Source organism: Leptodactylus fuscus, chromosome 1, assembly GCF_031893055.1.
Source record: "Leptodactylus fuscus isolate aLepFus1 chromosome 1, aLepFus1.hap2, whole genome shotgun sequence".
Taxonomy (NCBI): domain Eukaryota; kingdom Metazoa; phylum Chordata; class Amphibia; order Anura; family Leptodactylidae; genus Leptodactylus; species Leptodactylus fuscus.
In genome coordinates this window covers 298,929,819-298,942,065 of record NC_134265.1, presented here as the reverse complement: position 1 = coordinate 298,942,065, position 12,247 = coordinate 298,929,819, and the positions used below count along the sequence as shown (strand labels likewise).

The window sequence follows — 12,247 nt, the reverse complement described above, 5'->3', positions numbered from 1 at the left end:
TGAATTTTGTCTGACAATTCACAGAGAAGAGGTTGAATTCTACTCTTTGCACCCAGTGAAAGGTGAATGTGGACCATTATAGCTCATCAACAGAAATTCATACCTTGACTAGTGGCGCCTTTCCATATACCTCTATTTATTTTTTTTCCTCTTAAAGGGAACTTGTCAGGTGGTTTTACTACCCTAAACTTCTCCCTGCATGTGCATGGGGAGCAGCTTCATCAAGTCAAGCAGTCTTAGCACTAAATCACACCATGTGTCGTGTGATTGAAATGCTCCTCCTTGTCTGACGTCAACCTGATACCCTACCTATCCACAGGCTTCACTGTGTGGGGTTTAGTGCAATGAATGCATGATTAGATGAAGCTTCTCCCCACCGCTATGACTAATTAAGGTAAATTTGCATACACCAATCTTACATTTTAGACGCCTATAATCTGACTTTCCAGCTAAAGGAAGCTTAGTGAGGGGCACCGTTGGAAAGGTCTTTACTCAATGCTACGTCTGTTGGGACCAGTTTGGTGTTGAAAAACCACCTGACAGGTTCCCCTTAAATCTCCACATATACTTTATGTTAATTTGTTAAAGGGATTGGCCCAAGTTTTAATGTTTTCCCTGAGTATGCTTGCTGTCATTCCATTAGCTGTCTATGAGACTGCCCATTAGACTTCTTTAGATAGCTGACACATCCCAGAAGTTAAGAGAACCAAAGTGAGCACAAGCAGAGTCTTTCTGCACTCCGGCCCCTTCCTCTTCGGACTGTCCCTCCTGACAAAGCAGCTACTAATATAAAGCTAAAGGAGCCAACAAAATACTGAGTCTGTTTAACACAGGGGTACTCACACTTTTTGAGCATGTGAGCTACTTTAGTAACTGACCAAAGGATAAGATCTACTACCCACTTCTTGTGGGCGGGGGTGGGGCGGGGCGCGGACCGGGGCAGGGCCTGTGGGCAGGGCGGAGCGTGAGAGCAGAAGACAGCTCTCCGGTGTCTGCTTGTTCACAAAGCAGGCTGAGAATCATCTCCGGACACTGGCAGGCGGGGCCGCCGCAGCCCTGACTGCGAACGAGTGCAAGGCCCCGCCCTGCCAGTGTCCGAAGATGATTCTCAGCCTGCGCTGTCAACAAGCAGACACCGATCCCGCGATCGACCCATACGTCCTTCGCGATCGACCAGTAGATCGTGATCGACGTATTAGGCACCCCTGGTTTAACACATAGCAACACAGGCAGGAGAACAGGGGAAAGGCAGGAACTCCAGAAACTCTAATTCTGTACCCCTCTCCACACCCCTACCTAACTGCTCCAGGGTAGGTAACCCTTCATCCGAATCCCACTCTCAACTCCGATTGCGATTAACCTTCCTTAGATCTTGCTCCTTGAGTCATAGAAAGGTAAAACATAAGCAATGTTAGCCTCACCTTACTTCAACTCACACAGAGATGACAAATGATTTCCTACAAGACCAGTCAACAGTCAAATAAGTTTACTTGATCAGATTATCAATGTCATCCACCCTTGACTTAATATGTGAATTATAATTCTCCTGAGTCATGAGATAAATGTCCATTTATGCTGCAAATTCTGAAATTGTTTTTGCTATTAGTAATACTTCTTGTGGTAAGGCATTATGAGGTCTAACAACTGATACTTCTTGTGGTAAGGCATTATGAGGTCTAACAACTGATCCTCTACAGAACTCTCTCCGTTACAAGTTAAAGCTATAGCAATGGCTGTTATTACCCTGCTTGGGCAAAAGTGTTGTAGCGCTGTTGGTTCTTAGACCTGGAAGCCAACGGGAAAATGAAGTACTGAGCTGCGGGTTATGTGAGAAGGTGACAGACAGAGTGCTGGAATCTCACTATATCTCCCTCAGGTTTTTAACTTATGTGTGGTCCAGGGCGGATCTGGAGTATGCCTCAGAACCAGGTGCGAGTCCTTGGCTCATTTCTGCTCTCCAGTACAGATCCATGGAATGAGAGGAGGCATATGGGTCTGTCCTGTAACCTGGAGTCCAATGAGACAATATTGTACTTGTTTTGTTATTGTGGCTGGTAGGTTATCATTTCTGTTTAGTTAGTGGTTCAGACGAGCAGGATTTTGTTTTGTTTTTGCCTGAAGTTAAGGCTGTATTATATTTTGTACATTTTGGGCCTGAAGTCAAAGTTTATTTATTTTTCAGTTTTTTCTAAACCTGTTTGCTGCTTATTTTGTATCCCTGTCTTTGACTGTTTGGGTCCACACCACTTCTTCTACGGAGCTAACTCCCCTACAGTAAATATAGGGCAGCATTAACTGTGATTGGCCCCAGACCAAGTGCAATCCACTAACACATAACCACAAGTATGGTACATAGATATATAAAACGCAAAGTTGGGCAAAACTAGAACAAGCCAACACTCTATAGCAAAGTAGAAAAGGCATGGGAGTCCAGAGTTCTTGACTGATAAAGGGCAAATGAAAAATTATACATTAAAATGATATCCGTCTACCCACAAATCTTTGCACCTCTGAATAGTTATTATTTCTGACTGAAGCAAATATTTTACTCTGCAGTAACCACAGATAAAACTAAACAAGATAATTTTGCCTCTTGCATCATTTTTCACATGGAGTCTTGCAGAAATTATGAAGAGAACACAATGATTCATGTCTTACTGATCCCTCCTTTTTGTTGCTTTATGAGTGGCTAAAAGGGGTGACTTAATAACCTGTGTGTCCATACAGTGGTGTAACTAGGAATGGCGGGGCCCCGTGGCAAACTTTTGACATGCCCCTTCCCCCCGGCAAAGATCCTGAACAACTCCTCCCCCCGCATTTCTGCGCACTCTATTATGCCCCATAGTGCCCCTGCACACAGTATTACGCCCCATAGTGGCCCCCCTGTAAATACTATTACACCCCATAGTGGCTCCTGCACATACTATTACACCCCATAGTGGCCCCTGAACATACTATTACGCCGCATAGTGGTCAGTGCACTTAATATTATGCCCCATAGTAGCCCCTATACACAGTATTTTGCCCCACTTTGAACAGCAAACAGCGCAGAGTGTCCAGACCAGTGGCGTAACTAGGAATGGCGGGGCCCCCTGGCGAGCCTTTGACATGCCCCCCCCCCCCGGCTGACGCCGAAAACCCCGCACGACCCCACCCCCCGCATTCCTATGCACACTATTACGCTCCATAGTGGCCCCTGCACACATTATTATACCCCATAGTGGCCCCTGCACACAGTATTATACCCCATAGTGGCCCCTGCACACACTATTATACCCCATAGTGGCCCCTGCACACAGTATTATACCCCATAGTGGCCCCTGCACACACTATTATACCCCATAGTGGCCCCTGCACACATTATTATACCCCATAGTGGCCCCTGCACACATTATTATATCCCATAGTGGCCCCTGCACACATTATTATACCCCATAGTGGCCCCTGCACACATTATTATACCCCATAGTGGCCCCTGCACACACTATTATACCCCATAGTGGCCCCTGCACACACTATTATGCACCATAGTGGCCCCTGCACACAGTATTATCCCCCATAGTGGCCCTGCACACAGTATTATACCCCATTGTGGCCCCTACACACAGTATTATCCCCCATTGTGGCCCCTTCACCCACTATTATGCCCCGTTGTGGACACCCATTAACAATTATTATACTCTGGGGTCTTTTCAGACCCCAGAGTATAATAATCGGAGACCCAGGGGAAGAACAACATAAAAAAAAAAAACACTGTAACTTACCTGACTCCCGACTCCCCGCTGGCGGCCATCTTCAATGACGTCAGGGACGTCATGTGACCGGGAGCCTGCGTTGCGACGCATAAGGACGCAGGCCCCGATCATGTGACGTCTGAGACATCACACAAGTAGGCTGAAGCCTGCGCGGAGCCTGGAGAGGTAAGTAACACAGTTTTTTATGTTCAGTTACCTCTCCTGCACTTCCGATCATTATACTCGGGGGTCCGAAAAGACCCCCGAGTATAATAGTGCTTGTGGGGCCCGCAGTGTCACTTACCGATCCCGGCCCCTGCCAGGATCGGTAAGTATATAGGGCCCGTTAGCGGCTGGAGTAACTCCAGCCAGTAACGAGCTATTAAAAAAACCCAAAAAACGCAGCGGTAGCGGCTGCCACCGGGCCCCCAATGTCCCGGGCCCTGTGGCAGCTGCTACTGCTGCTACCACGGTAGTTACACCACTGGTCCGGACGGCATTCAGCACGTGAATCACCTGATGCACGGCAGGGGAATGTTCACACCAGACATGCTGTTTCTGCTCTGGCACTCGGGCGTGGATCACGTGGTGAGTGGCCTGGTGGATCAGTGCCTGGTGTGTCTTGGCCTCTGAAGGGGTTAAGTTCTCTGCAGTGCTGAATACTTGACAGGCCATGGGCGAGGCCTTCTCTTACTATATAAGGCTGTTGTACATGCTATCTGATGCCGGTCTTAAACGTCTGTTCCTGTTCTCCAGTAATGGTCTGTTGTCTGAAGCTGCTACCATCTGCATCCTGGCCCATCCGGTTTCTTGCTCCTGTTCACACAGGACTGGTTTGTTAAGTATTGAGCTTGTATCCAGACATAGTGTTCCGGGCGCAGCGAGCCCTAGGTATTTTTCTGTTTGGAAGTTTGGAATTTTGGTAGGGTTTTTTTTGTGTGTGATCCTAAGTTCTGTTTTTTCCTATCCCTTGCTTAAGTTCAGTTATTCTGTTTCACGTTTATTTTCTCCCTATGCTTTGCGTTACTCATGTTCACCGTTAGTCTGCGTCTGGACATCCGTGGGGGGCTTGTTCTGTATCTGCCTCTCCTTCGTAAACGTGAAGCTAGACAGGGGCTCTATTTCCCTTGGTAGGTTAGCTACTTCTCCGGCTGTGCTCGTGCCCATTCAGGCAAGTTAGTTGGGCCCACGGCTACTTCTAGTTGTGCAAGGCAGGGTGCAGGAGGATCCACACTAGAAGTCCAAACTGCTCATACTTCCGGTTTTGTTTTCTTTTGGTGTGTTTTTCCTGTACTGTACTGAGAAGTTATCAGTCAGGGGCCAGTCCGTGGTCAAGGATCCCCAGACCATAACAGAGAGCTATGAAGGTAGCCAGAAGTCAAGAGTTCTCCTCAAGCAGAGCTGAGGGGGGATCATCGACGCCAACAACACATGCATTATATGGTGTCGTAACGAGCTGCTGTGATGCCGTAACAATGACAGGCACGGTGCGAAGAATAACTTCAGTGCCAGGCCAACTTGAGAGCTGCGGAAATGCCGAAGCAGGCGGATCATCAACGCCAACAACACGCTCATTATACGGCGTCCCCGGGAGCTGCTGAGATGCCACAACAATCACGGGCACAGCGCGAGGAACGAGTTCAGTGGCAGGCGAGCTTGAAAGTTGCGGAAACACTGGAGCATGCGGATCATCAACGCCAACAACATGCTCATTATATGGTGTCCCAGCGAGCTGCTGAGATGCCGCAACAATCACGGAAATAGCGCGAGGAACGAATTCAGCAACAGGCCAGCTTGAGAGCTGCCAAAATGCCAGAGCATGTGGATCATCAACGCCAACAACACACTCATTATATGGCGTCCCAGCAAGCTCAGCAGGGGTCTGACACCCAGACCTGGCTGATCAGCTGTTTGAAGAGGCTGCAACATTTTCAGTTCTTACCAAGCATAGTGCTACACATTTTTTTAAAAAAAACTCTTTATTTATGGGCTTTATAGACCACACAAGTACAAGGAAACAACCCTGAAAACACAAGAAGAAGGTCAATAAAGACATTAAGATCATGCAAAACAATACAAAGCAAAAATACAGAGTAGACATGACTATAGACTATTAACCTGATTGTCTATATGTCAGCCACCATAATCTGAACCATCACACCACCATCATATGAATCAGAACATGAAGGAAAAACAGGGGAAGGAAAAAAAACTGGGTGCAAGAAGGGAAAAGTGGGTATTCCAGTGATCCACCAGGAGAGCAGGGTGCCTAAAACAGATGCTCAACCATTAATAAGGTTCTGATACTCCTGGGAACCCAGGAAAAGAATCCAGGGAGCCCAGGCAGTGACAAGAGTCATGGGTGTTCTTGAAAGAGGTAGTCTACAATTCATTGGATGTTCTTCACTTATTGTATCCATTGGACTAGAGAGGGAGGAGCATTAGACTTGCAGAGGACCGGGAGCCCGGGATGCAGTCTCTAAACACTTTAGCAAAGTGCTTGAGTGACAATTTTCAGTATGTATGCAAACAGAGATCAGATAGGTGTGTGAGATAAAAACTGGGGTCTGAAAGACATCAATCTAGAATACCCTAGAAATAACTCAATGCACTCCTTCCTAGAATTTCCTTACCCCGGAGCAGTCCCATACGATATGCAGTAGTGTCCCCTTTGTCATGCCACATCTCCAACAAAGCGGGTAGGTTGTTGAGAAAATTGTGTGATGTGTAAATGGAACATGGTACCAGATAATTGGAAGTGCCACTGTTGCATCAACAAGCTGATCCATGAAGTTCCTGGGTGTCAGACCCCACTCAATGTTAATTGATGACCTATCCTAGAAATAGTAAAAGTAGCAGAGGTGCTGTACTCTAAGGCTAGGTCATTCATTTAAAAGTCACGGAAAAACCCTTTAAGACTAAGGACCCACATAATGGGCCACAGGAAAAAAAGCGCTGCGCGAAAAACTGTGGTGGCAACGCAAATGCTGGTTGCCAGATCCCCACTGATCTGATATTGGTGAACTAATGTAAGGGTAGGTCAAAATAAGCTGTAATATAAATATATTCAGTAATGGGATAAAAAAAACTTGTTAGGTGAAAACAGCAGATCTCCACACCCTAATGGCATTGTCACTTTCATACAGTAGACGGGCTGATGGTATATATAAATATATATGGTCCTGACTAGCAGTGAGAGAAAGGACATAGCCATGGTCTCTGTGAGACGCTTTCCAGGATTATTTCAGCTACAAAATCTGAAAAATATATTTTATTTTTAAAAATACTTTACGTTGTAACTCTAAATACAAACAAATTGTATAATATCGTTTCAAAGAACAGCCTTCTGGAAAACGTTAATGAAGTCTTTGAAGAATCCTTTCTTAATAGAGAATATAAAAACATGTTTTATTAAACCTCCCCATTTTCCAATTGTTATTAAGGAATTTTTCATTGTGACCACATCATAAACAGTGCTGTGGATGAAGGCATTATTCAGTATTCTCTGCCTACCATGTGTAGGATACATGGTATCCAGGGTGAAGGACTGTACATGAAAGATGGTGTTTTTTTCTTACAGGCTGTAAACAAGGCGACGGATACAAGCGTCGCTCACCATTGTACCGCCACCTGAGAAATGTTCTAGATTGCCTGAGATGTGAAAATGAAAAGCTTGTCACTCAGACACAGACGCGGCTGCGGTTCTCCTCAGACTGCAGATTGTGATTTGCATTTCAAATCAGACTGCCAAGCTTCCAAAATCTCCCTCAAAATGGCACTGCCACTATGTACCCTTCCCCGTGGTGTACAGACAAAGGAATCTGCCTTTCATTCCCAATGTATTCCTGTGCCTGCCAGCTACGTATATATGAAACAAGTGTGCCAGCCTATATTTCTATCTCTGGGTGACATCATGCTTGTATTGCACACCTATTCCCCCTCTCCCATTCACTGCGCCTTGCAAAGCGGGGGCTGTAAATAGCTTTGTGATCAATAAAAGCAACACATAGAACCAGCAAAGCATGTAATTTGTAATGGGTCTAATTGGGAGAACAGCCCCTACTGCAGCAGACAGAGCCCACAGACATTTGGGCTTTTCCACTTTGCCAGCAAGTAGGGGGTATTTGCAGTTGGTGGTCTGTTTTCTGTAGAGATACGCCCCTTCATCTGTTCTCACCACAGCCTGTTCCCAATTTCAGGCTCAGAATACAACCCTTAGCTCCTAGGCTGTATGTGCAATTGTAGCTGGAGACAGGAAAGCTGAGCTTCCCATGCTACCTTCCCATATCTAGCTGAATGAGAGGCAGTGGCAGTACCTGCTCGCACTGGTGTACAATGGGAAGCTTTGAGCAGAGAAATTGATAATCTTCATGGAAGAGTAATTTGAATGAAATTCCACTTGACAGGCTGTCTCCAAGCAAAAGCCAGGCAGTGAGGGAGTGTGTGCAGAACACAAGGCTTGCTCAGCCACTGCTGTAGGTGCACAGCCATATACACACTGTAGCTACATCACACTACAGCTCCTTATTAGTTTCTTTCCAGCAAGAGAGAGAGGTGGACATGGAAGAAAACATGGAAGAAGGACAGACACAGAAAGGTAATGTGTTTATGTGATTACTCCGTATCCTCTTGTCTTGCAATATGTGCTGCCAGGATTAGCAAAACCCTCTTATTCTTTTTTTTTTCTGCAATGTGTATGCGCTTGGCAATGCAGGCAACCAGACACATAGCCGTGTATCGGGGGCTGTGAACCTGTTCCCATCAGAGGAACACTAATCTTCATTTATTTTAGCCTTTCACGCTTGCCTTGCTGGGAAAAATTAGGACCTCAGAGTGAACTGTGCAACAGACACTGACAATATGTATAGGTAGCTGGGCTCACAAAGAAGTCAATGTAGCCATTAATTCCATGATTCAATGGAGCACAAGAATTGGGATAAAGATTTACATAGGGCTAGAGGGGCGAACATGATTAGTCTGTGTTCTATGCCAGGGTTATAAGAGACATACAGTATCTGCCTATTGTGTATTACTCTACAGTATTGTTGTGTATTACTATGTGTTTACCGCCGTGAGCAACAATCAGATCCACCAAATCCAGTTCTGCAGAATTGGCGTTATTGTATAATAATCTTCTTTGCAGATTTTATTTTTGCCTTTATATGATTTTATTTAGTAGCTGATGCGGCGTGTTGAGGAATTATGTAAACTGGTCAGTGGGTTTTTATTTGCCACATCTTTCATCTGTGTTGTTGCACTCTCTCATTAGACCTGACCTACTTACGCTAAATGAATCCTGTTTTTTTATGCTGACTTGTTTTTCTATGTCTTTGTGCTGGAAATTAAAGGCGATCTTGGATATGATAACCTGCTTCCAGCAGGTGTAGTGTGATGTGTATACATTCCATTCATCTCATTTTACTGTGGTTATGATAGAAACCGGAACAATTATTAATCAGAAAGTGATGAATGCGTTTTAATTAAAAAAAAAAAAAATTCAGTGGGAGAGCTTAGTAATGAAATAATACGGACACCATGACGCCTCAGGCAAAGCACTCGTGTTTTTCCTTTTTTTTTATCGATTTGGTGGCCATGTTGACGTATTGTTTACTTGTTTTTATATGGGGTTTTTAAAGATTTTTAAATCTAGTGACACAATTTCATGTCATCAAGGAGCCCAAACATTGTGGTCCATGCTGTTGCTTTGCTATATTTGTTGTCATTGTTGCTTTCCTATATATACATAATACGTTGTTGTATATGTGTTGTGCTGTACTGTTTACAACAATCTATTGTCATTAGGAATATTTTATGTTTCGACCATGTCCGTCTATCTGATTTTATGGGCTTGTAGAACAAATAGCATTAAGGCTTTGTCTTTACACTTTATCCATCCTCCATTGCCTAAAATGCATAGAATGAAGATTTACAGATCCAGCGATTTCTACAACACTGACATCCTGTGGTAGCTGTGCGATTGTGAGAAGTCACTGAAGTTTATGATAGACACTAATTGTTGACAATTTCATGCCTGAGGTCTCGGATTTGTCATTAGTTCCTTAGTCTGTACATAAAGGACGTAAGGCCTGCTGTGGGCTGGCGATAAACATATTCATTTCGCAAATATTTCATATACTCCTATTTTTTCATACTTACAAAATGATGGTCCTTGTTTACAACTGTATATACATCTCTTTCATAATGCATTTAGCTTTAAAATAATATGGAATTTATTAAGACTGGCATTTCATATGACAGTCTTAGGCTAAAGCCCCATGCAGTAATTCGCTGCCAAAAACCGCTGCTGAAAATACCTCGTGGAAACGCATCATATTTTTTTCCACTACGTTTTTCAATGAAAGTTTGCAGAGTTTCCCCTGAGGACTTTCTGCTTCTATTATACCTTTCTGTGGGTATAATTGACATGCTGCGGGTTGCGTTTTTGAAATCGCAGCATTTCCGCTGCAGATTTTTTTCAGCAATGTGTGGATGGTATTCACTAGAATCCTATCCACTTTGCATTTAATGTAAATTGCATGTTTTTTGCCACTGCGTGTTCGCAATGTGGGGCCTCTGCCTTAGGATCCATTCACACAGAGTTTTTTGGCAAGGATTTTGGCGCTGAATCCGTGTCAGAATCCATGTGGAAAAAAACGCCTCTCCAAAAAGTTGTATGGGTTCCGCTAGCTTTTTTTTCCCCACTAGCGGAAAAAAAAACTTCCTTCAGGCGGAATCCGCCTGCAAAAACCAACTCAGTCAATGGGAGATGGAAAATCCACGTGGATTTGACAAAAACTGCGTTGAAAAATCGCTAGCGGTTTTTTTTTTTTCAAGGTCCATTTACTGTGTTGGAGTTAAAAAAACATTTCCTAATTCCTGAAGCATATTTTTTCCTCACCAAAAAACTCTGTGTGAATGGACCCTTAGGGTCCATTCACATGGAGGAAAATGGAGGAAAATGGTGAGAATGGATCCTTAAAGGGAGTCTGCAAGCAGTCCTTTGGAGGGTGCTTTAGCTTACCGGAATACAACTGTAATATATATGAAATTTGGCTCTAAAGCTGCATATCAAAATCATATTTGGAAACTGTAGAATCACCTGTACAAGGTACCCTAGGTTTACTCCGAACGGAAACCCAATCTGCTTAAAAAAAAATCAAACCTTCGGAAACCCAGAGATTCCTTAGACTATAATGGGTTTGCCAGGTTTCCCAAGGCAGAGAGTGGGCGCAGACCTAGCCTTTATCTGCTTTGTGACACATTTATTACCATTTTTATCTTGTACATCTGTTTGTAAAGTTGGTGGGGATTGCAGGTTGGCCAGGATTTAGACATATTGATGAAATGTAACTTTTGTCGCTGTTGCACAACTGCACTCCAGTAGGTGTTAGTATGCAGAACAAAAATGGAAGAAATATCTCTAGACATGCAGATGTGTCCATCTTTACCTTGGCTTTAATTTGGTTGAGGACTCCACTTTCTCATGAAATCTATGTAATATAATATTGCAAAGTGCTACAAAAACCTTGACAGGCTGCTATTCATAAAGCATCCACTGCTTGGCAACAGAAAGGATTGTGTAGGATAATAAGCATCTCGTGTAAGATTATTGCAAAATCAAGCTGTTGTGGTTTTTTTTTTTCAAAGTCTCTGTTGGTGGCAGTGACCAAGGATGTAATTGTCTCTCCTGTCATTACACTTCAGACCAATGTCAGTGGTTTGTATTATCTAATCTTTCTTTTTTTTAATTTAGAATAAGGATTACACATTTAGTGGAAAGATTAAAGGAGTTGTCCATCCTATTTTTTTTTCTTTAATACTGCTGCTAGAGAGGTCATAAACATCATAAGATATTACTCACCTCTCCTCAGGCCTCTGTTTATATTGGCAGCAAATCCATTTGTCTGTGTACAGGTCTTTGTGTTGTTTGTGTCTGGTGACTGCTACAACCTATCACAGGTCCATTATTGACTGGAGCGGTCACTTAGCACAAATCAGACGTCACTGATGATGTTAGTTGGAGGGCGAATGGAGCTGATACCACTGGAAACAGAGGCCTGGGGAGAGGTGAGTAACGTCTTATGTTTATGGCCCCACTAGCAGCAGCATTAAATAATAAAATGTGTGACAGACCACTCCTTCAATCAGAAAACTGAGAAGGCACTAGCAATGCTTCCTTTCTATAAATTTCTTTAGCATTCACTATTTGGCTGCTTTTTAGCTCTGATCCATTAGCTCATAGCTATGATAGGTGGGCTAAGCTTCTTCCCCTATGCTTTACACTACAACATGTTGTATTAGCATGAGGTGAGTATTTAAAGGTATGATCTTCATTACAGTAAAAGCAGAATAATAATGAACTGCAAGCAACGAAATTCAGAAAAATATTATCAGGTAATTGTACTGAGCCAAATGAGACTCAAGAAAATGCCACTATTGTTATTTTATCTCTTGTTCTCATCTTTTTTTTTTTTCTCTCTCTCTCTTTTATCTCTTTTTCATTCAAGTTTGCT

At 43.6% G+C, this 12,247-nt stretch overlaps 1 protein-coding gene across 1 annotated transcript in view; it reads left to right on the top strand.

Annotated features, from left to right (window-relative positions):
• Positions 1-7,911: 7,911 nt before the first annotated feature.
• GPM6A (glycoprotein M6A) overlaps positions 7,912-12,247 on the top strand; it is a 127,322-nt gene continuing 122,986 nt past the window's right edge. Inside the window, exon 1 of the mRNA XM_075258477.1 lies at positions 7,912-8,331. Coding sequence (XP_075114578.1) covers positions 8,295-8,331 — 37 coding nt within the window. The 5' untranslated portion in view covers positions 7,912-8,294. The remainder of the gene's footprint in view (positions 8,332-12,247) is intronic.